This window comes from Mustelus asterias, chromosome 25 (assembly GCF_964213995.1).
Source record: "Mustelus asterias chromosome 25, sMusAst1.hap1.1, whole genome shotgun sequence".
NCBI classification, from domain to species: domain Eukaryota; kingdom Metazoa; phylum Chordata; class Chondrichthyes; order Carcharhiniformes; family Triakidae; genus Mustelus; species Mustelus asterias.
In genome coordinates this window covers 3,167,775-3,192,761 of record NC_135825.1, presented here as the reverse complement: position 1 = coordinate 3,192,761, position 24,987 = coordinate 3,167,775, and the positions used below count along the sequence as shown (strand labels likewise).

General features: G+C 45.4%; 1 protein-coding gene across 4 annotated transcripts in view; it reads right to left on the bottom strand.

Annotated features, from left to right (window-relative positions):
* Positions 1 to 3,301: 3,301 nt before the first annotated feature.
* The window catches only part of LOC144511752 (lysine-specific demethylase 9-like), an 85,518-nt gene continuing 63,832 nt past the window's right edge, over positions 3,302 to 24,987 (bottom strand). The window contains exons 4-9 of one of the 4 annotated variants that reach the window (XR_013500903.1): positions 19,452 to 19,594; positions 19,198 to 19,365; positions 17,966 to 18,074; positions 15,907 to 16,270; positions 10,027 to 10,183; positions 7,504 to 8,081 (exon numbers count right to left, since the gene is read on the bottom strand). Coding sequence is in view for 3 of the 4 variants with exons in the window: in XM_078241989.1 (XP_078098115.1) it covers positions 15,908 to 16,270; positions 17,966 to 18,074; positions 19,198 to 19,365; positions 19,452 to 19,594 (783 nt within the window). In the remaining variant the exon portion in view is untranslated. Of the gene's footprint in view, positions 3,362 to 7,503; positions 10,184 to 15,906; positions 16,271 to 17,965; positions 18,075 to 19,197; positions 19,366 to 19,451; positions 19,595 to 24,987 lie in introns of those variants that run through there. The other 3 variants (XM_078241989.1, XM_078241987.1, XM_078241988.1) reach the window with 3 other exon arrangements.

Genomic DNA, 24,987 nt, shown 5'->3' with positions numbered 1-24,987 from the left:
GGAAAAATCAGCTAACCTTCTATTCAAGATTGCCTCATCCCCAGAACTTAAACTCCCTGAAAAGTGAGGAAGAGACAGCTCAGCTTTACTCTGTATCTAACCCCATCCTGCACCTGCCCCTGGGAGTGTTTGATGGGGACAGTGTAGAGGGAGCTTTACTCTGTATCTAACCCCATCCTGCACCTGCCCCTGGGAGTGTTTGATGGGGACAGTGTAGAGGGAGCTTTACTCTGTATCTAACCCCATCCTGCACCTGCCCCTGGGAGTGTTTGATGAGGACAGTGTGGAGGGAGCTTTACTCTGTATCTAACCCCGTATTGTATCTGTCCTGGGAGTGTTTGATGATGTGGAGATGCTGGCATTGGACTGGGGAAAGCACAGTAAGAAGTCTCACAACACCAGGTTAAAGTCCAACAGGTGTTGTGAGACTTCTTACTGTGTTTGATGGGGACAGTGTAGAGGGAGCGTTACTCTGTATCTAACCCTGTGCTGTACCTGTCCTGGGAGTGTTTGATGGGGACAGTGCAGAGGGAGCTTTACTCTGTATCTAACCCCATGCTGTACCTGTCCTGGGAGTGTTTGATGCGGACAGTGTAGAGGGAGCTTTACTCTGTATCTAACCCCGTGCTGTACCTGTCCTGGGAGTGTTTGATGGGGACAGTGTAGAGGGAGCTTTACTCTGTATCTAACCCTGTGCTGTACCTGTCCTGGGAGTGTTTGATGGGGACAGTGTAGAGGGAGCTTTACTCTGTATCTAACCCCGTGCTGTACCTGTCCTGGGAGTGTTTGATGGGGACAGTGTAGAGGGAGCTTTACTCTGTATCTAACCCCATCCTGCACCTGCCCCTGGGAGTGTTTGATGAGGACAGTGTGGAGGGAGCTTTACTCTGTATCTAACCCCGTATTGTATCTGTCCTGGGAGTGTTTGATGATGTGGAGATGCTGGCATTGGACTGGGGAAAGCACAGTAAGAAGTCTCACAACACCAGGTTAAAGTCCAACAGGTGTTGTGAGACTTCTTACTGTGTTTGATGGGGACAGTGTAGAGGGAGCGTTACTCTGTATCTAACCCTGTGCTGTACCTGTCCTGGGAGTGTTTGATGGGGACAGTGCAGAGGGAGCTTTACTCTGTATCTAACCCCATGCTGTACCTGTCCTGGGAGTGTTTGATGCGGACAGTGTAGAGGGAGCTTTACTCTGTATCTAACCCCGTGCTGTACCTGTCCTGGGAGTGTTTGATGGGGACAGTGTAGAGGGAGCTTTACTCTGTATCTAACCCTGTGCTGTACCTGTCCTGGGAGTGTTTGATGGGGACAGTGTAGAGGGAGCTTTACTCTGTATCTAACCCCGTGCTGTACCTGTCCTGGGAGTGTTTGATGGGGAGAGTGTAGAGGGAGCTTTACTCTGTATCTAACCCCGTGCTGTACCTGTCCTGGGAGTGTTTGATGGGGACAGTGTAGAGGGAGCTTTACTCTGTATCTAACCCCGTGCTGTACCTGTCCTGGTGTGCAGGATAGTAAAAGAGTTGGGAAAAAGAGAGTTGGATGATTTGGAATTGTGTCATAGAGAGAAGCAGCAGACTCAATGGGACAAATGTCCTATAATTTTGTTGTGATTTATAAAGATCAACATTTAAATGATGTACGCAGCTTTCTGATCTCTCAATCCCGAGTCAAGATAGGAGTGACAAGTATGGTTCTGTGTAGAGGTCCTTTGTTCTCGTTTTCATCATTTTTGACTAGTAAGCTGTTTGAGGGAAGGTCATAGAGTCATCGAGGTTTAGAGCATGCAAACAGGCCCTTCGGTCCAACTTGTCCATGCCGCCCCTTTTTTTTAAAAACCACTAGCTAGTCCTAATTGCTCGCATTTGGCCCATATCCCTCTATACCCATCTTACCCATGTAATGTCTAAATGCTTTTTAAAAGACAAAATTATACCCGCCTCTACTACTGTCTCTGGGAGCTTGTTCCAGACACTCACCACCCTCTGTGTGAAAAAATTGCCCCTCTGGACCCTTTTGTATCTCTCTCCTCTCACCTTAAACCTATGCCATCTAGTTTTAGACTCCCCTACTTTTGGGAAAAGATATTGACTGTCTAGCTGATCTATGTCTCCCATTATTTTATAGACCTCTATAAGATCACCCCTCAGTCTCCTACGCTCCAGAGAAAAAAGTCCTAGTCTATCCAGCCTCTCCTTATAACTCCAGCCATCAAGTCCTTGTAGCATCCGAGTAAATCTTTTCTGCATTCTTTCCAGTTTAATTATATCCTTTCTATAATAATGGGGTGACCAGAACTATACACAGTATTCCAAGAGTGGCCTTACCAATGTCTTATACAACTCCTGTATTCAATGTTCTGACCAATGAAACCAAGCATGCCGAATGCCTTCTTCACCACTCTGTCCACTTGTGACTCCACTTTCAAGGAACTATGAACCTGTACCCCTAGATCTCTTTGTTCTATAACTCTCCCCAACGCCCTACCATTAAGTGAGTAAGTCATGCCCTGGTTCGATCTACCAAAATGCATCACCTCGCATTTTTCTAAACTCCATCTGCCATTCTTCAGCCCACTTGCCCAATTGATCAAGATCCCGCTGCAGTCCTCGATAACCTTCTTCACTGTCCACTATGCCACCAATCTTAGTCTTGTGGGACAGTGGAGAGTATCCCTACCTCTGGGCCAGAAGCTCCAGCTTCAAACTCCACTTCAAGACTCGATGGCCATGGAAGGTGTCTGCATCATGTGACCAAACAGGTTGACTATGAGCCTGTCATTCTTTCCAATATATGTGATGACAGGCAGTGGGAGTGGGAGAGATTCTTGGCCAGCCACACTGCAGATGGAAACAACAAAGGGTAGTGGACGTAGCCCAGTCCATCACGCAAACCAGCCTCCCTCTCCGTCTCTGTCTACACTTCCCGCTGCCTCGGCAAAGCAGCCAGAATAATCAAGGTTCCCACGCATTCCGGACATTCTCTCTTCCACCTTCTCCCGTCAGGAAAAAGTTACAAAAGTCTGAGATCACTTATTGACCAACTCAAGAACTGCCTCTTCCCTGCTGCCATCACTTTTGAATGCACCTAGCTTATATTAAGTTGATCTTTCTCTACACCCTAGCTACGACTGTTACATTATATTCTTCACCCTCTCCTTTCCTTCTCCCATATGTACTCTATAAACCGTATGTTTAGTCTGTATAGCATGCAAGAAATAATACTTTTCACTTGTATCCCAATAAATGGGACAATAATAAATCAAATCAATGGCAAACCACTGCAGTACTTTACCAAACATAATCATGACCAATCCAATGGAAGTCTCTGGTCGCCAATGCTCTCTCAGGGTGCAGTTCCTGAAGGGGGAAGAGGAAGCGGTTTGAGGCTCATCACCTGCAAGGATTGTCTGCAGCATCTCTCGCCTTTACACACAGTCCATGTCCATATGTGGATCAGGAGAAAACAAAGCAGTAAGAATGTGTTTCTGTAGCATCTTTCAGACTCAGGATGTCTTAAACCGCTTCACAACAATTAAGTACTATTGAAATGTAGTCACTGTTATAATGTAGGAAATGTGGCAGCCAAGTGGCGCACAGCAAGATCCCACAAACAGCAATGAGATAAGACAATTTATGTTAGTGATGTTGGTTGAGGAATAAATATTGGCCAAGATACTGGGACAAATGCCCCTGCTTTGAGTAGTGCCATAGGATCCTTTACGCCCACAAGGGAGTCTCTCAGCTTACATACAGTCTCACACAAAGGATGGCACAAGAACTTGCATTTATATAGTGCCTTTAATGTCACAACGATGCTCAGAGTTTGCCTCCAAAACTGCAGCATTCCATCAGCTGAGTCTGCCGTCCTCAGACGCAACATTACTTAATTCCAATAACCTAATTAACTCAATTTTTCTAACCCCAAATTCCTGATGCTGTTTTGTATAATTCAAATGATCTGATCGCCTTATACACTATCTGCATTCATGCCTATCTGCTTAAATTGAGAAGTGGGACTTGAACTCCTCAACTTCGGACTCTGTGACAAGAGTATTTACCACCTCGTTCCGTAGCTTCCCTAAGAACTGAAATAAAAACTGGACAATTTCCTAATTGGCATCGAGTTGCATATAAATGTAAATGTGATCAAAATCTCCTGGCTAGGATGTAATTGGATTTACAGACAATTGGCTACTATAAATCTAAATTAGATTCCTGGTGGGTGCAATAGTCCAATGGCAGATGTTGAGTCAAATGGGTTACCTGGTGCAGGCTCTGGAAATTAGCTGAGATTGCCCTAGTACACAAGGCATCAATATAGCCAAGTACAACAGTGCTCCCAGATATCTTAATATCTGCATTTAGAACTCCAGCCACAGTTCTCTGTGTATTCTCTATATTAAATCAAGGAACAGTCAATAATGGCACTGTTTGTGTTGAGCAAGATATTTTACTGAATTGTTCACTATTGCTGTCACCAAACGTTGATGCAACTGGGAAAAAGCACGTGGTTGAAAGAACCAAGTTGAAGTACTGGGTAGCAGGAAGAAAGAGGGATGGTGGGCTAAGGGGGCAGCAAATTTCAGGCGGGGTGACAGGAAGAGTGGGAAGATAAAAACAGGAAGCTAGAGAGGGGGTAAGGGAGAGAGGGGGATGGAGAGAGAAGAGGAAGGAAGACAGAGGGGATGAAAGCAAATTATTGCGGATGCTGGAATCAGAAACCAAAAGAGAAAACATTGGAAACTCTCAGCAGGTCTGGCAGCATCTGTAAGGAGAGAAAAGAGCTGATGTTTCGAGTCCAGACGACCCTTTGTCAAAGCTAGCTAGGGTAATCTGGACTCGAAACTTCAGGTCTTTTCTCTCCTTACAGAGAGGTATGGGCAGGGAGGAAGGGGAACAGGGAGATAGAGAGAGACAGAGAGGGGGAAGGAATGGGAAGAGAAATATGTTGATCACCTGGCAATCTGTTTATGGGGTGACAGCATCTGTAAGGAGAGAAAAGAGCTGATGTTTCAGGTCCACATGACCCTTTGTCAGCTTTGACAAAGGGTCATCTGGACTTGATATCTCAGTTATTTTCTCTTACAGATGCTGCCAAACCTGCTGAGATTTTCCAGCATTTTCTCTTTTGGGTTCAGATTCCAGCATCCGCAGTAATTGCTTTTATCTGTGTTACGGGAACTTGCTGTCTACAAATTGGCTACTACATTTACCTTAATAAACTTAATAAATTTGAAAGTCATCCAATGGATTTGAGTGCTTTGAAATATTGGAAATGTAATATGGTGTTCTCTGAAAGTAAACCACCTCCCTTCACTCCCATCCTTCCCTATAAACCCTGCATTGGCAGTGCAGGATATTGAGCATGTATTCCCATAAGACCAAGGAGCAGAATTAGGCCACTCGACCCATCGAGTCTGCTCCGCCATTCAATCATGGCTGATTTTTTTTCCTCATCCCCATTCTCCTGCCTTTTCCCCATAAACCCCTCATCCCCTTATTAATCAAGAACCTATCTATCTCTGCCTTAAAGACACTCAATGACCTGGCCTCCACTGCCTTCTACGGCAAAGAGTTCCACAGAGAGTGGTGAATCTGTGGAACTTTTTGCCGCAGAAGGATGTGGAGGCCAGGTCATTGTGTGTCTTTAAGACAGAGAAAGATAGGTTCTTGATTAATAAGGGGATGAGGGGTTTATGGAGAAGAGGCAGGAGAATGGGGATGAGGAATAAATATCAGCCATGATTGAATGACGGAGCAGACTCGATGGGCCGAGTGGCCTAATTCTGCTCCTATGTCTTATGGTCTTATTGGAATACATGCTCAATATCCTGCACTGCCTATGCAGTTCATCAAATCATCACCAACAGAACATTTAACCAGGCTTGCCTCACAGCTGGTATAAAACCATCATGAAGTGCATGCACCGAAACCCAAATACATGTAGAGACGTTTGAACTTGTGGAACAATCCAAAACCTGGTCCATAAATACAAGCTGTAATTCCAATAGGGAATTCATGAGAAGTTAGGGTGGCTAGAGTGAGGGTCAGTTCCTGAGAAGTGTCATAACGGACTCGAAACGTTAACTCAGTTTCTCTCTCCACAGATGCTGCCAGATCAGTTGAGTTTTTCCAGCACTTTGCTTTTAGGGCAAGAGGGATTGGAGGAGTCTCGTGTGATTCCTTGAAACCAGCATGGATCAGTTGGGCCGAATGGCCTGCTGCAAATGCTATGCAATTCTTTGTAAAATGCTGCTCCCCCATGTTTGAAAAATCACAATAAAAAAGGACAACTTCAGCACTTTTTCCACTTTATTTAAAAAAATACTTCAAAGAAATGTTCTATGTATTCCATCTGCCCGCTCAAATTTAAAATCTTACAAAGCAACATTTTAAAAGGATAAAACATGCTTCATATAGGTGAGCTAAAGAAATTCACTGAGCAACGAGTTAATATCACGTAGAGGTTTATTTATCTTAAAAATGTACCATCTGCTCACACTCTGCGTCATTAAAACTTTACTACACCCTTCACTGAGACAAGAATTTATAGGGTTTGCAATAGAACTAAGGCCAAGCAAAGCAAAGCTTACTTCCCAAGCAAATGCCATTCTGAAATCTTATTTGCAGGTAAGCTTCTCATGAATAGTTTTCTCAATGGATCACTGGCTTTGCACAGAGTTGTGTGTGTGTTTTGAGCAGTACTTTGCATCGTCAGTACAAGTGGTTGTCCGTCCACAAAGTGAGGTAACAACAAGCAGCTGTCCGAGGTCGATTGGCTCGCATGGAGCACAGACGCTCCCTCTCATTTCGATTCGTACAGGGTGGGTGAGATGCAAGTCTTCCGTGGAGTTGACCGTGGAGAGTACACTTTCCAGCAGATGGTACTGGATAAGGAGTCCTGAGAGATTTATTCCCCAACCTATCCCATGGGTTCTGAAGCCAATTGGAATATTGCTACCATTGGCCTAGCTGAGATCAGCAGACCAATGACACACCCAGAGCACTCTTATGATCTTTGTGTTTCAGCGACTCAAATGAACCCTGTTGACCCAAATTGCTAATGATATCCAGTGACTTTGACATTCCTGCAGTCCCGACTGTGAATATTCAATACGCAACAGGTTCTTAAACATAATCTGGTCGCCCGCAAGCGAGCCCTTCATGCCTAGTCTTTAGGTAATATCCTCATAGCCCAGAAAGAGCACACTCACAAAGAACATTCCACTTTGGGTGTGCGGCCTTCATCTTGACAGTAGTGGATTCAACTCAATGGGTAGAGTGCAAAACGGACAGGTGACCCACAACCAACCATCTCCCTCACTGAAATAGGAAGCTCCACACATAACGTGACATTGTTGAGCTTTCTTGGATCCAGACAATGGAAGATGTACATACAATAATGACAGTGTAGTGACCCCAAGAAGAGACAGGCACACTTGCAGCTTGACAGTGCATTGACGCCCTCCAAGAACAGACAAGCACACTTGCAGTGCGACAGTGTGTCACAGTATTCTGAAGATTTATAAATCAATGATGTCAATAACACATGCAGACTGGCTGAAAAGTTTACATTAATGTAAATATACTCAACAGAAATACAAAAATACAAAACCCTTCTGGGCATTAACTCTGCTACACTGATAGAAATGTTCAAAAATAAAGTAGATGTCTTCATAAATTACTGCTAGATACACAGAAGCATTTCAATAATGCTGACTATTGGTAAATTAAGATAAACCTGAAGGAATTCTCCTGCAAGCTAACGATATTACAATATCTTAAAGGAGCCATACTTTCATTTTAAAACAACTTACGATTATAAATGGATAAAAAATTACAAATACAGTAAAGTGAATAGAAAATACAAGTGCCTGGGAAGCAATTTTTACTCTGAATAACCAAATTTAAGCATTAAAAATCATCTTCGGGACAAGACAATGTATACAGTTCCTCTCGTTAAAAATTGGAGAACGAGGCTGTGGAATTCCTACCTCCCTATGTGTCCAGAGGACGAAATAATTCTTCAGTATAAAGGCTGTCCATCATGTTGGCAAGTGGTCATTGCTCGGGAACCCTGTTTACACAGATTACATCATTTGATTGTTAGATTAAATTCATCAGGTTTTAAAATCAGATTTTGCCATCTGCTCAGCTCTCATTTAGGTCTACAAAAGCTAATTGGCCGTTTTGCTGCAATGGGATCAGTGATTTATTGAATGGGATCAGATGAAGAATAGTTTGCTCGTCAGGGAAGCAATGCTGAGGAAAGCGGATGCGGAATGTGGTTCCCCCGGGGATCGACCACCCACTGTTTCCAACTGCGTTTGACCACTTGGGAATGTAGAGAGAGGTCAAATTTATAGGCGATTCAGGCAGTAGCCAAAGCAATATGCAAAGCCTAAAAATTGGCAGACAGTGATGAGACAAAAGGCATACAGCAGGCCCTCATGTTAGGGGGTCTTTTCTCATACAGGTGGAACAAACATGAGGGGCTGACTAACCTACTCCTTGTCCTATGCCCCTGCAGAGTTAAGACTCAAAGGGCTGAATGGCCTACTCATGCTTCTATTTTCAATGTTTAAAGGATATGCAGTTTCAGCCCACTTGCAAGCCAAGTGTAAAAAGCGATCGACTGAAGACTGGCCTCAGCAGGGTTGGTTTGAACAGACTGCACAAGAACTGTGCATGGGGGAGCTGGTGGGACTTGTAAGAGTTTCATTGAATATAAAGGCACCATAAGAAGACAGAATACTGAAATGTTGAGTCAAAGTGAATGAGCTGAAGTGAATGAACCAGGATGGGCCAATTGGATTTCTCGTGCAGAGTTGATCCATTTATTTTGACACCAGGTTTCACAGCTTCAAAGGAGCTGGAAGGCTTCCACCTGCAGGCTATTTAAAGCAACATTTTATTACCAGTTCTCCACGTCATAAGACTAAATTTAAAGGATGTTTAATTGGTTAAGTATTTAGGATATACTGGCGCTGTGAAAGGTGCTATTTAAATCTAAATTGTTTTCTAATCCTTTAACATGCTGCAAGATTTTTTTTAGATGTCCCAATCTTTTCAACTTCTCCCAGCAATATAATTACCTTTACTGCCAAACAGATGTCAGTGGAACAAAGGGCCATTCAGCCCCTCAAGCCTGTTCTGCCATTCAATGAAACAAAAGCTAAACTTCAGTTCATACCCAACTTTAGCCCAAAACCCTTGATATTTTTACTCAACAAAAATCTATTGATCTCATTCTTAAATGTCAACTGATTCCCAGTATCCACAGCTGCTTAAAATATTATATATGGGTTGCATGGTGGCACAGTGGTTAGCATTGCTGCCTCTCAGCGCCAGGGATTCCCGCCTTGGGTCACTGTCTGTTTGGAGTCTGCACGTTCTTCCCGTCCCTGTGTGGGTTTCCTCCAGGTGCTCCTGTTTCCTCCCACATTCTGAAAGACGTACTGGTTAGGTGCATTGACCTGAACAAGCGCTGGAGTGTGGCAACTAGGGGAGTTTCACAGCAACTTCATTGCAGCGTTAATACAAGCCTTACTTGTGACACTAATAAATAAACTTTAAACTTTAAAAAAAAAACTTTGCTTTCGTGGGGAAGATGGTTTCAGGTTTCTACCGATAAAGCGCTTCCTGATTTCACTCTTGAATGGTTCAATTTTAATTAAGATCATATCCCTTTGTACTGGATTGCCCACCAGAGGAACCAGTTTCTCGCTTTCTACCCTAAATAATAGTTTTTATTTTAAGTACTTCAATTAAATCACCTTTAACTTTCTAACCTCAAGGGAACACTAGCCCATGTTTAAGCAGCCATTCTCCACAATTAGGCCAAAAGTTACACAAGTTTCTTCCTCCAGTTGTAATTTCACCAGCTGGGGGGGTCAGTCTGAAGATTTCTAGCTCTGCTTTCTACACAAGCTGTAATTCAGCTCTGAGGACTTAAAGTCATTGCTGGAGAGTGCTGTTTCCAACTGAATTCACATCAAGCACATTACTGAAATCAAAAGCACCTTTGTGTACATCGTACATTGAGCTGCTTTCCCTGGGTATTTGTCATTTTAAGACAGCACGTGGTTCCAATGCAATCGTTCCGAGGTTAATACTCCTGATGGTACGCAATGACTTGGGGATCAAGAGGAGTAATTACGAGGCGGTTGAAAAGAAAACCTTGTAAAGAAATAAGAAAAGGAAGACTTGATTTACAAGGCATTTTGCATGACTACCGGACTCTCAAAGTGCTGTACAACCAATGAAGTACTTTGGAAATGTAATCAGTTAAGAATTGTAATTCATTAGAATTATACAGCCAAAAAAGGCCATTCAGCCCATCTTGCGCAAAGCTATCCAATTAGTCACACATCCTTGCTGTTTCATAAGAAATAGGAACAGGAGCAAGTCAGATGGTTTCTTGACCCTGCTACATCATTCAGTAAGATCTTCCATCTCAACTTCACTTTTCTAACCTTTCCCCATATCGGCTGATTTCCTTAATGCCCACAATTAGGGGAATTTCACAGTAACTTCATTGCAGTGTTAATGTAAGCCTTACTTGTGACCAATAAATAAATGAACTTTGTAAACTCGAGCACAGAGCCAGAAATTATTCCCCATCAAGTATTCATCCAATTCCATTTTGAAAGTTATTAAATTTGTTTCCACCACCTTCTCAGGCAGCACATTCCGGATCACAACAGCTCACCATGTGAGGACAACTTTAATTCTTTTTCATCTTCCCTCTGGCTCTTTTGTCAATTACCTTAAATCCATGACCCAACCCTCCAGCAGGTGGGAACAGCTTCTCCTGATTTAATCACTCAGAATTTTGAATGAGCACTAGGTCAGATATTTTTTAAAAGTCTATTTCCGAGGTGGCCACCTCTTTAGTTGAAGTGAGCCAGTGGCAGCAGACACGGGATCAGGTTAGTTAGAGTTTGTTACTCACTGGAAGGACACTTCACACTTGAGTCTGGCACTGCTTTCATTACCAGCGTCCCTGCGCTCCTTAGGCTATTTTCTGCACAATATTAAATTGACGCATAAAAAAGACGCAAGAAATTTGGCAGTGGGCAACACCGATTGATATTATGGTGCCTTCCACTTGACCACTTGGTTTTGCAGCGACTGGTTCAAGCTGCATTTATTACGATTTAAGAAACAAAGGAGAAATGGCCAATGCTTATGGTGGGCAGAGATATGACACCATAAATCAGCAATGGGCGGCTGTAAAGTTCCCAAAGCTCTCCAGCACCCGGGGGACTTTCCTCATACATCTGAGTCTGTTGTAGACCAATTTATAGAGACTGATCACTGTGACTAGTCAACAACTCCATCATCTTATCAATCCAAGGAGTGAGCTAGTCTTTTCTTTCTGGCTCGTGGTTCCTATGTTCTGAGGTCCTAGGAAGAGCAAGTTGGAAAAGGAGATAAAAATATTGGAATAAGAGGTCATCATTCAATCCCCAAGGCTGCTCTGCTGCTTCATTAGATCTGAATCTTAACTCCAATTATCCCCCTTGGTGCCGGAACCCTTGCCCAAAATTTTAAAAATTTGAAGCTTTCAACCGGTGCCTCGCCTCAAACAGCGTTGGGTGGGGAGAGAAAGTTCCAGATATCCACTATCCTTTTGTGTGATGAAATACTTCCTAACATCAGCCTCACCAGTTCCAGAGATAGCGCACTGAGTCTCTGTTTCAACACAATAAGCTACGAGGAGGAGAAAGGCACAGCATGGTGTAATTACAGAGGGGGGAAGTTTGGAGAAACTGAAAATAGCAGCATTGGTGAAAGATAAATCAAGAAGAAAAACGAGAGAGGGATTGATCGAGAGCGGAAGCTGGCTTTGAGAGATCGCTCATCGGATACCCGACTCATGAATGAGAAAGTTGGAGAATGTGTCCTCCCCAGAGTATTGGAACAGTATTCAAGCATTGAATGGACACAGGTTTCTATTTGCTGAAGTGCTGATTCGCTGCATTTTTCTCCATCTCCAGGCTATGGGCCAAGTGTTGGTAAATGGGATTAGGTGGAAGGTCAGGTGTTGCTTGTGTGTCGGTGCAGACTCGATAGGCCAAATGCTTATGGTGGGCAGAGAGATGACAACATAAATCAGCAATGGGCGGCTGTAAAGTTCCCAAAGCTCTCCAGCACTCGGGGGACTTTCTGCACTGTACGATTCTGTGGTTCACACTGCCATATTAAGATTTTTACCAGTTTTCGCACTATGGCAGACTGTTAAGAGAATCACATACAAGATGGAGGCCATTCTGCCCACTTAATTCATTGATCCAGCAAGGCCCCTGAAAAGCCCCCTATCACAGTTTTAAACATTTTTTCCTTCAGCAAAGCTCTCAACCGCAAGGTCGTTAAATAATGGGTTACTAAACACAGCTGGGAAGGGAGAAATTTGCACGGTGGTTAATTAAAAAATAGCAAGGTCATATTTCAGTCCTAACCAGCATGTTCAAACAGAGGGCTAGAGAAACTGCCAACAAAAATGCCTCTTTCCCAGCTGATCTTACTGCAGAAACTTGGCAGAACATCAAATGATTCATTTCCAATGGGTAGGGATTGAGACAAGTGATAGACTTTATCTCATACAGCACCTAAAACATAGCAGAGGTGAAAGTTTATTTATTAGTGTCACAAGTAGGCTTACATTAACACTGCAAGGAAGTTACTGTGAAAATCCCCGAGTCACCACACTCGGGCGCCTGTTCAGGTACACTGAGGGAGAATTTAGCAAAGCCAATGCACCTAACCAGCATGTCTTTCGGACTGCGGGAGGAAACTGGAGCACCCGGAGGAAACCCACACAGACACGGGGAGAACGTGCAAACTCCGCACAGACAGTGACCCAAACTGGGAATTGAACCTGGATTCCTGACACTGAGGCAGCAGCTCTAACCACTGTGCCACCGTGCCGCCCTGGAACTCGGGTTAGACTAACACTGCCAGTTTAGCAATGCAGAGTTTACTGGACTAATACCTGGAATGCGCGGATTGTCTTATGAGGAAAAGTTGGACAGGCTAGGCTTGTATCTACTGGAGTTTAGAAGAGCAAGAGGTGAATTGATTGAAAGATACAAGATCCTGAGGGATCTTTAACAGGGTGGATGTGGAGAGGGTATTTCCTCTTGTGGAAGAAGCTATAACTAGGGGGTCACTGATTACAAATACGGGGTTTCCCATTTAAAACTGGGATGAGGCAATCTTGTTTTTAAAAAGGGCCATGGAGTGTTTGGAACTCTTCCAAGAGGTGGTGGAAGCAGAGCCTTTGAATATTTTAAAGGCAGAAGTGGATGGATGCTTGATATACAAGGGGGTGATAGGTTATCAGGGATAGTCAGATATGATTTGAGGTCATCAGATCAGCCACAATCTGGCAGAGCAGACTTGAGGGGCTGAATGGCCTACTCCCATTCCTTCTTCATTTACGGTATTTGAAACCATCTAAAACACTTGCGTTACCTGGACAAGCTTAAAACACACACTGGGAGAAACCTGACTGTTTAAAGAATGAAGGAATAGATTAAATTCATAACAATAGGCTATGTTAGGTTAAAAGGACTGGGGAGGGTTGGGGGAGGCAGGCATTTTACGGTATACAAGATAAGTGTCAGGTTATATGTGAGCACGTTCTTGATTTGCAGAGGATCATGAATCTACAGGACAAGACACCAGCTGGATACTTCCAAAAGAGAGTTGTACTTATTCCTGGCTGGAGCAGAGATCACAGTAGACAAAAAGTAGGTGGAATAAGTCGTTTAAACATTATAGAATGTCTTCTCCCTGATGAGTTTAGACTGTACAAAGGGGTGGGTGCTCCACCCACCACCTGCCTCCTCCACCAAACTAACCGTGGCCTTTCTTTTTAAATCTGCTCCCTGACAGGGAAGACTGCTGGTGGGTGTTGGAAGTAATGATGGTTAGGGCTCCAGGGCTTAATCAGGCAGACTCGATGGAGAAGCTGGTCCTTTCCCACCATCTTACATTGTGGCTGCATGAAAGTCTAATCAAGAGGAAAAAAAATGGGTTTATAGTGACGCTTAGGAAAGATTGAGTAAGCGTAGGGGTTCCTTTCCCTGGTAAAGACCCGATAGGTGCTTTGAAAATGAAGTGGGGATTCGCTCGAGTAGACATGGAGAAACTGTTCCAACTTGAGGGACAGTCCAAAACAAGGGGACATAAATATATGATAAGAACATAAGAACTAGGATGATAATCAATGACATTGCAACCAAAGGATTTAGGAGGAATTTCTTCACACACTGATGAAAATGTGGAGGTCACTGCCACATGGAGTGTTAAAGCAGAGACCAACAACATACTTATGGAAAAGCTTGATGCATAATTTAGGCAGAAAGGAATAATTTATATTTGAAGTAAAGGTTGGAACAGATAGTTAAGAGTGGGAGGAATCTCATGTGGAGTATAAAACCCGGCAGAGCAACTGGGACAATGCTCCCTTTTCTGCGCTGTACTTTCAATGTTTTATAACCCATTGGCAAATAGGTTCTGTTGGGGCATATCCAAAAGGATAATTACAAAGCAATAACCTCAGGACCTTGGTGAGGTCACACCTTGAGTATTGTGTGCAGTTTTGGTCTCCTAGTCTGAGGAAGGACATTCTTGCTATTGAGGGAGTCCAGTGAAGGTTCACCAGACTGATTCCTGGAATGGCAGGACTGTCATATGAAGAGAGGCTGGATCAATTGCGCTCGTACTCACTGGAATTTAGAAGAATGAAGGGGGGGGATCTCATAGAAACAAAATCCTGATGAGACTGGACAGGCTAGATGCAGGAAGAATGTTCCCGGTGTTGGGGAAGTGCAGAACTAGGGGTCACAGCCTAAGAATAAGGGGTAAGCCATTCAGGACTGAGATGAGGAAGAACCTCTTCACTCAGAGTTGTGAACCTGTGGAATTTTCTACCACAGGAAGCTGTCGGGGTCAGTTCATTAGATATGTTCAAGAGGGAGTTGGATGTGGCCCTTGCGGCTAAATGGATCAAGGGGTATGGAGAGAAAGTAGGAGTGGGATATTGAAAGTGTATGATCAACCATGATCATATTGAATGGTGGTGCAGGCTGGAAGGGCCGAATGGCCTCCTCCTGCTCCTATTTTCTATGTTTCTAACCTCCGAGCAGCAACATCCATCGTTTAGTTATTTTTCTTGTATTTATAAATGTTATTTATTCTCAGGATGTGGAACGTGGCCAGGCCAACATGGCTTACTTTAGCTGTGTGCAACTGAGTGGCACGCTAGATTAATTCAGTGGGTCGTTGAGAATTAACCACCTTGACATGGGACTGGATTCTTGTAAATGGGCCCCAGACAGGGCGAGGATGACAAGTTTCCTTCCTGAAGGAAAAACGGGCAAGCGATTACTGTGTAGAGCTCAGCAGATATCCTGGGGCTTTCCAAACAACTTGTTTCGCCACTGAGTGAATTCTCTGGTTATAACTCCAAGCAATTAGAATGTGAAAAGGCAGTAAACAGTGTGGCATTCATCATTTTACATAGTATATAAAGAGATGAAAGGAATCGACCCCTTTCATTGACAGCTGGTTGCACTCCTGCGACTTTATGCAGCCATTTCTCTCTATAGCTGACTGTTGGGATCAGCACGGCCATTAGACTGCAGCTAAAGAGTCAGGTTAAAAAAAGCCCAATTCCTACCCACGAGCGAATCGAATATCTGTGTAAACAGCGGCAGCAGTCACTTGCCAAGTGCTTTAAAACGTCACTGCAATGCAAGAAGCACACTTTAAGAACGGCACGATTTCTTCACTAAAATTTGAATCCCGGCCAACTTATAAAACTAAAACTTCACATCCCTGTTTAAAAAGAAAGAAAAAATATTTATTTAAAAAGTCGAGTATGTACACACGTCATTGTGGAAAATCGTGCTGATCTTGGGGGTGATGACTGTGATCTTCCTGTATTACTGGCAGCTGGGCCTGGACCTCAGGTTCTATTACTGTGTCACCTGAACAACTCGCATCAGTTTCTGTCTTAATCCCTTCAGAAGCAAGGTCAGAGTCAGTGTTTGGTTGTGGTTCTGGCTCCTCCTGGTGGTATCTCTTCAGGCGTATGTGCCAGGCTAGGCTGCAAACGGCAGACACAGTTTTAAACTGATGTATGACATTTCGAGGAATAAAGTATATGTCGTTGTCCGAGAGTTGAATCCTCGAGTAGCGGATGCCCTCTCGCCGCAATTGGTTGAGTTTCGCTTCATCCACCCATTGCACGCACTGTGAAAAAGAGAAATGGGAATATTGAAATTAACCTGACGTTTTACCCTCACGATAAATGGTACTGGCGCAGGATCTGTCGGAGTAGGCAACTCGTGATATGCCCTGCTAAATTAGATTATGGCCTACAATCTACAGCTTGACAATTTTTTGCTTTTGTAAGTTGCTGAAGGCACAGTGAAGGCAACGGGGTCTGGGATCTTAGTGAATGATGTGGAGATGCCGGTGTTGGACTGGGGTAAACACAGTAAGAGTTTTAACAACACCAGGTTAAAGTCCAACAGGTTTATTTGGTAGCAAACGTCATTAGCTTTCGGAGCGCTGCTCCTTCGTCAGATGGGAGTGGATTCCTTTCATCGCTTTATCTTAGTGAATGACAGGGACAACAGTCAATCTCAATCAATGAGATTTAAGATAGAGAAATTGAGGAACAATGAATGAGGGCAAGAAAGACAGGATTAAAAGAAGAAAGAGAGACAAATAATAAGATAAAATTAAATGTAAATTATTTTTAAATTCCTAACAATTTACCCAGACACTGCAGATGAGACTCCACAATTTCACTTGTTTGTTTTCTGAGCTGGAAATGGGATGGCATTGCAGGAATATTCAACACATCCTTAAAAACGTACTTACGCATTTCAATATCTGTCTAAGCTTCCCACAGAGAGTTCATGGGCATGGAAAATTCTGCATCTCAGTGCCCGTGGCAAAAACACATCTGTTCCCCCACTCAGTACCATAAATGAGTATCCCATTTCATCAATGTATGCCAATCCAAGAGATGTCTGGCCACAATGGGGAGGCAGTGGCCCAGTGGTATTGTCACTGGACTGGTAATCCAGAAATGCAGGGTAATGTTCTGGAGACCCAGGCTAAATCCCACCAAGACAGATGGTGAAATTTAAATTCAATAAAAATCTGGAATTAAAAGTCTACTGATGACCATAAAACCATTGTCGATTATCACAAAAACCCATCTGGTTCACTAATGCCTTGTAGGGAAGGAAATCTGCCGTCCTTACCTGGTCTGGCCTAAATGTGACTTCAGATCCACAGCAATGTGGTTGACTCTCAAACGCCCTCTGAAATGGAGGGCAGTTAGGGATGGGCAATAAATGCTGGGCCCAACCAGCAATGCCCACATCCCGTGAACAAATAAGTTAACAAAAAAACAACCCAACCAGCAGAAAAATGGCATGTAGTCTGCGTTCTCGTGTGAGACTCTCAAGAATCTCATATATACACACCATAGAATCCCTACAGTGCAGAAGGAGGCCATTAGGCCCATCAAGTCTGTACCGACCACAATCCCACCCAGGATTCCCGTAACTCCACATATTTACCCTGCTGGGGTCAATTTAGCCTGGCCAATCACAACCTAACCGGCACATCTTTGGACTGTGGGAGGAAACCGGAGCACCCGGAGGAAACCCATGCAGACATGGGGAGAATGTACAAACTCCACACAGACGGTGACCCAAGTCGGGACTGGCGCTGTGAGGCAGCAGTGCTAACCACTGTGCCATCGTGTCGTTCCGTCATGATTCTACTGAATACAGAAGCACAGCTATGAGAATCCACCACGGCAAACTCAACGTGGTTCCAATTCATGAAGAATCCCCACACCCAAAACAATCATGCAACTCTACACGTAAACTAATTCTAAACCCTTGGAAGGAGTGAATACAATACCTGAGACACTGGCGGTTCATGTAGATCCAACTGTAATCTCTGTACAACATCAGTGAAATCTTCTGCATGAAAACAGATCACGTCTTTGGTTACCCGAAGCTGGTCGCTCCTGTCAAAAAGGCAACAGAAATAAAAAGTTTTGTTCAGTGAGATTTGAGCAAAATTCCAATCTTGAGGTGATGACCAGGTCAGATTGGCTGAAGACTCTCTTTGGGTCTTGAGAGATGAGAGAGAACTTGTTTGCTCCGCATTAGCGAACACTATTCAATAAAAGCAGTTTACTTTCAGGACAAACGATCAACTGGGAAGAGAATCATGGTGCAGAAGGAGGCCATTCAGCCCATCGGGTCTGCACTGACCCCAAGTCCACCCAGGCCCTATCCCCATAACCCTATGCATTTACCCTAGCGAGTCCCCCGGACACTAAGGGGCAATTCAGCATGGCCAACCCACCTAACCTGTACATCTTTGGACTAACTCGCACATCTTTGGAAACCGGAGCAGCCGGAGGAAACCCACGCAGACACGGGGAGAATGCACAAACTCTACACAGACAGTGACCCAAGCCGGGAATCGAACCCAGGTCCTTGGCGCTGTGAGGCAGCAGTGCTAACCACTGTGCCGCGGTGCATGGAGGGAGTGGACTAAGAAAAAGCACAATAATTAAGAATTTAAGAATACGACACTGACACCAAGAAAAATTAGCGTTAGATAATTCTACAACAGTTTCCTCAGAGTGCCACGGTGCCAGAGGGGGCAGCAGCAAGAATGAATGGACAGAAGTGGTGCTGGAAGATGGAAGGAGGATGAGTGGAGGGTAGTTGGAAATGATCAGACAGATTTGACTTGGATTGAGATGATGAGAATACAGATCACTGGAGCTGGTCTGATTGAGTGGATGGGGGTTGGTAGGAGATGAATGGAATCGAATCGATTTATTGTCACATGCATGAGGATACAGTGAGAAGTATTGTTTCTTTTGCGCTATACAGACAGAACATACCATAGAGTACACAGGGGAGAAGGAAAGGATAGGGTGCAAAATATAATGTTGCAGTTACTGTTAGGGTGAAGAGAAAGACCAGCTTAATATGTGATGGGACCATTCAAAAGTTTGATAGCAGCAGGAAAGAAGCTGTTCTTGAGTCAGAGTTTAAGGGAAGCTGGTGAACACATGTATAAATATGTGTGGATGCCAAGTCAGTCATACACGCATGTTACAATTTCCTCACCACTCTCCGTACTGGACTGCCTTCAGCACACCGACTGCTGCTGTGCTCTTCCAGTCGAAGCCTTGACCCACATGGTCTGCATGGGCTCGTGTCCTGTCTTCAAAGAGTATTTCACGAGGCTCGCTGGCCCGAGGTAGATACTGGAGATTCTTGATTTCATTCATCGACCTGCACAAGAATGGGAATGGTCATGGTTGAGTTTATCACTCATTCCAATGCCGCTCAACGTAGATACATCTCAAGGCGTTTCCTACCGTCGTCTCTTGAAGGGGGACTTTGGCATGTCTGCAGTCGGAATCATCTGCTCGCCAGGCCTCACCCACATTATGGGGCCATCATCACTCTGCGATCGGCAGTGCAGCTGAAGGTTGGACAGGGTGCCCCATGGCAATGTCATCTGGGTAAAGGGAGACAGCAAAAATTACTCCAAACAATTTGGGATGGCCAATAAGACTTGATTTCACAGAATCATAAAGCAGAGCAGACCATTCGGCCCATCACGTGCAAGTCAGTTCTCTGAAGGAGCTAGCCAATTAGCCCCACCCCTCTGCACTCTTCCAATAACCATGCAACTTCATCAACTTTATGGGGAACATAAGCACTAGCATGGACCAGTTGGGCTGAATGGTCTGTCTGTGCTGTAATTCCCTTTTGAAAGTTGCGAGTGAAGCTGCTTCGACCTTCCACTCAGGCAGTACATTCCCGATGATGAGAACTCACTCAATGAAGTTTTTAAATCTCTTCCTGGCTTCAGAGCAACAGAAATTTAATATGCAGGTACAACAAGCAATTCGGAATCAAATGGTATGTTGGTGTTTATTGCAAAGCAGCTAGAGTACAAGAGTAAGGAACACCTGCTGCAATTGTTGCCTACATCATGTAGTTTTCATCTCCGCATCCAAGAAATGAAGGATATACTTCGCTTGGTGCAATGAAGGTTTCATTAGATCGATCCCTGGGATGAGGAGAAACAGAGCAAAATGGGTCCATACTTTCTGGAGTTTTGAAGAATGAGAGGTGATCTCATTGGGATACAAGACTGAGTGGGTGTGACGGGGTAGATGCCTGGAGCTGTTTCCTCTGGCTGGAGAATCTCTCCAACATGTGCACAGTCTCAGGACAAGGGGTCATCATTTAGGACTGAGATTAGGACTAATTTCTTCACTCAAAGGGTTGTGAATCTTTGGAATTTCCTCCCGCAAAGTGTTGTGAATGCTCAGTCACTAAGTATATTCAAGGCAAAGTGTACCACTTCACACTTCCCTACGTCACAGCACTCCATCACCCCCTCACTGAACACATTTATCCACCATCACCCCCTCACTGAACACATTTATCCACCATCACCCCCTCACTGAACACATCAATCTACCATCACCCCCTCACTGAACACATCGATCCACCGTCACCCCCTCACTGTGAACACATCAATCCACCATCACCCCCTCACTGTGAACACATCAATCTACCGTTACCCCCTCACTGAACACATCGATCCACCATCACCCCCTCACTGAACACATCAATCCACCGTCACCCCCTCACTGAACACATCAATCCACCGTCACCCCCTCACTGTGAACACATCAATCCACCATCACCCCCTCACTGTGAACACATCGATCCACCGTCACCCCCTCACTGTGAACACATCGATCCACCATCACCCCCTCACTGTGAACACATCGATCCACCGTCACCCCCTCACTGTGAACACATCGATCCACCGTCACCCCCTCACTGAACACATCAATCCACCATCACCCCCTCACTGTGAACACATCAATCCACCATCACCCCCTCACTGTGAACACATCAATCCACCATCACCCCCTCACTGTGAACACATCAATCCACCGTCACCCCCTCACTGTGAACACATCAATCCACCATCACCCCCTCACTGAACACATCAATCCACCATCACCCCCTCACTGAACACATCGATCCACCGTCACCCCCTCACTGTGAACACATCGATCCACCGTCACCCCCTCACTGAACACATCAATCCACCATCACCCCCTCACTGTGAACACATCAATCCACCATCACCCCCTCACTGTGAACACATCAATCCACCGTCACCCCCTCACTGTGAACACATCAATCCACCATCACCCCCTCACTGAACACATCAATCCACCATCACCCCCTCACTGTGAACACATCGATCCACCGTCACCCCCTCACTGTGAACACATCGATCCACCATCACCCCCTCACTGAACACATCAATCCACCATCACCCCCTCACTGTGAACACATCAATCCACCATCACCCCCTCACTGAACACATCAATCCACCGTCACCCCCTCACTGTGAACACATCGATCCACCATCACCCCCTCACTGAACACATCAATCCACCGTCACCCCCTCACTGTGAACACATCAATCCACCATCACCCCCTCACTGTGAACACATCAATCCACCATCACCCCCTCACTGTGAACACATCGATCCACCGTCACCCCCTCACTGTGAACACATCAATCCACCATCACCCCCTCACTGTGAACACATCGATCCACCGTCACCCCCTCACTGTGAACACATCGATCCACCGTCACCCCCTCACTGAACACATCAATCCACCATCACCCCCTCACTGTGAACACATCGATCCACCGTCACCCCCTCACTGTGAACACATCGATCCACCGTCACCCCCTCACTGAACACATCAATCCACCATCACCCCCTCACTGTGAACACATCAATCCACCATCACCCCCTCACTGTGAACACATCAATCCACCATCACCCCCTCACTGAACACATCAATCCACCATCACCCCCTCACTGAACACATCAATCCACCGTCACCCCCTCACTGTGAACACCTCAATCTACCGTTACCCCCTCACTGAACACATCGATCCACCATCACCCCCTCACTGTGAACACATCAATCCACCATCACCCCCTCACTGTGAACACATCGATCCACCATCACCCCCTCACTGAACACATCAATCCACCGTCACCCCCTCACTGTGAACACATCAATCCACCATCACCCCCTCACTGAACACATCAATCCACCATCACCCCCTCACTGTGAACACATCGATCCACCATCACCCCCTCACTGTGAACACATCGATCCACCGTCACCCCCTCACTGTGAACACATCGATCCACCATCACCCCCTCACTGTGAACACATCGATCCACCGTCACCCCCTCACTGTGAACACATCAATCCACCATCACCCCCTCACTGTGAACACATCAATCCACCATCACCCCCTCACTGAACACATCAATCCACCATCACCCCCTCACTGTGAACACATCGATCCACCATCACCCCCTCACTGTGAACACATCGATCCACCGTCACCCCCTCACTGTGAACACATCGATCCACCGTCACCCCCTCACTGTGAACACATCGATCCACCGTCACCCCCTCACTGAACACATCAATCCACCATCACCCCCTCACTGTGAACACATCAATCCACCATCACCCCCTCACTGTGAACACATCAATCCACCGTCACCCCCTCACTGTGAACACATCAATCCACCATCACCCCCTCACTGTGAACACATCAATCCACCATCACCCCCTCACTGAACACATCAATCCACCATCACCCCCTCACTGAACACATCAATCCACCATCACCCCCTCACTGAACACATCAATCCACCGTCACCCCCTCACTGTGAACACATCAATCTACCGTTACCCCCTCACTGAACACATCGATCCACCGTCACCCCCTCACTGTGAACACATCAATCCACCGTCACCCCCTCACTGTGAACACATCTATCCACCATCACCCCCTCACTGTGAACACATCAATCCACCGTCACCCCCTCACTGTGAACACATCTATCCACCATCACCCCCTCACTGTGAACACATCAATCTACCGTCACCCCCTCACTGAACACATCGATCCACCGTCACCCCCTCACTGTGAACACATCTATCCACCGTCACCCCCTCACTGTGAACACATCAATCTACCGTCACCCCCTCACTGAACACATCAATCCACCATCACCCCCTCACTGTGAACACATCTATCCACCGTCACCCCCTCACTGTGAACACATCAATCCACCATCACCCCCTCACTGAACACATCTATCCACCGTCACCCCCTCACTGAACACATCAATCCACCATCACCCCCTCACTGAACACATCAATCCACCGTCACCCCCTCACTGTGAACACATCAATCTACCGTTACCCCCTCACTGAACACATCGATCCACCGTCACCCCCTCACTGTGAACACATCAATCCACCGTCACCCCCTCACTGTGAACACATCTATCCACCATCACCCCCTCACTGTGAACACATCAATCTACCGTCACCCCCTCACTGAACACATCGATCCACCGTCACCCCCTCACTGTGAACACATCTATCCACCGTCACCCCCTCACTGTGAACACATCAATCTACCGTCACCCCCTCACTGAACACATCAATCCACCATCACCCCCTCACTGTGAACACATCTATCCACCGTCACCCCCTCACTGTGAACACATCAATCCACCATCACCCCCTCACTGAACACATCTATCCACCGTCACCCCCTCACTGAACACATCAATCCACCATCACCCCCTCACTGTGAACACATCAATCCACCATCACCCCCTCACTGAACACATCAATCCACCATCACCCCCTCACTGTGAACACATCAATCCACCATCACCCCCTCACTGTGAACACATCGATCCACCGTCACTCTTTGCTTCCTACCACGGAGCCAACTTTGTATCCATACTATCTCTCTCTAATTTCATGGGCTTTGATATTCTGAGTCCCTGTTTGGCATTTTGTCAAATGCATCCATGAGGATTTGAAAATTCTGACCAATGCCTCTGGTGATTTCTACCTTTGTTTCGTCCAGCAGCCTTGGATGTATTCCATCTGGACCAGCTGACCGAGCAACTTTCAGTGATGCTAATCAGTTTAGCAGACTTCTCTACCTATTAGTATCCTGTCCACGTAATCTTCATATCATCCGCTTGCTTTTTGAAGACTGGACAAATCACCCATTTAATACTCATGTCATCTGCCTCTACATGGAGATTACCCTTCGAGTCCTTCGTAGATCTCACTTTTTTCCTTTGCAAACCTCTTGTACAATATAGATTTATAAATATTTCAGGATTTCATAGGTTAGTAGGCGGTCGTTCGGCCTATCCTGTCCATGCCGGTCAACAAAGAGCTGACTTGCACTAATCCCATTTTCTAGTGCTTGGCCCATGGCCCTGGAGGTTGTGACAGTGCACGTGAATATCGAAATACTTAAATATTACGAGAGTTTCTGACTCAGCCAGCAGAGAGTTCCAGATCCACCCCCCCCCCCCCCCCTCCACCCCACCCGTCTGGGTGAAAAGGTTTCTCCTTAACTCCTCTCTTAGTCTTCTACATCTTACCTTAAATGTACGTCCCCCAGTTACTGACCCCTCTACTAATGGAAATCCTGCCTTCGTGCCCCCCAATCTTATACATCTCTATCGGGTTAATTTATTGTTATTTGCCAATATTGTGTCATAACATCTTTACTGCCTGTACGAACCTTCTCAATTTCCTCCTGTACTTCCATAATCGTCCTGGTTATCGCAGGAATCTTGCTCCTGACATTTGTCATAAGCCTCCTTTTGCAGCTATATTTTAACTTTTATTTCCTGTGTTACCCAGGGAACATTAGGTATGGATGTTCTCTACTTATTCCCTTCAAAGGAACATGCTGTTCGTGTCTGAATTGTCTCTTCATTGAAAGCCTTTTGT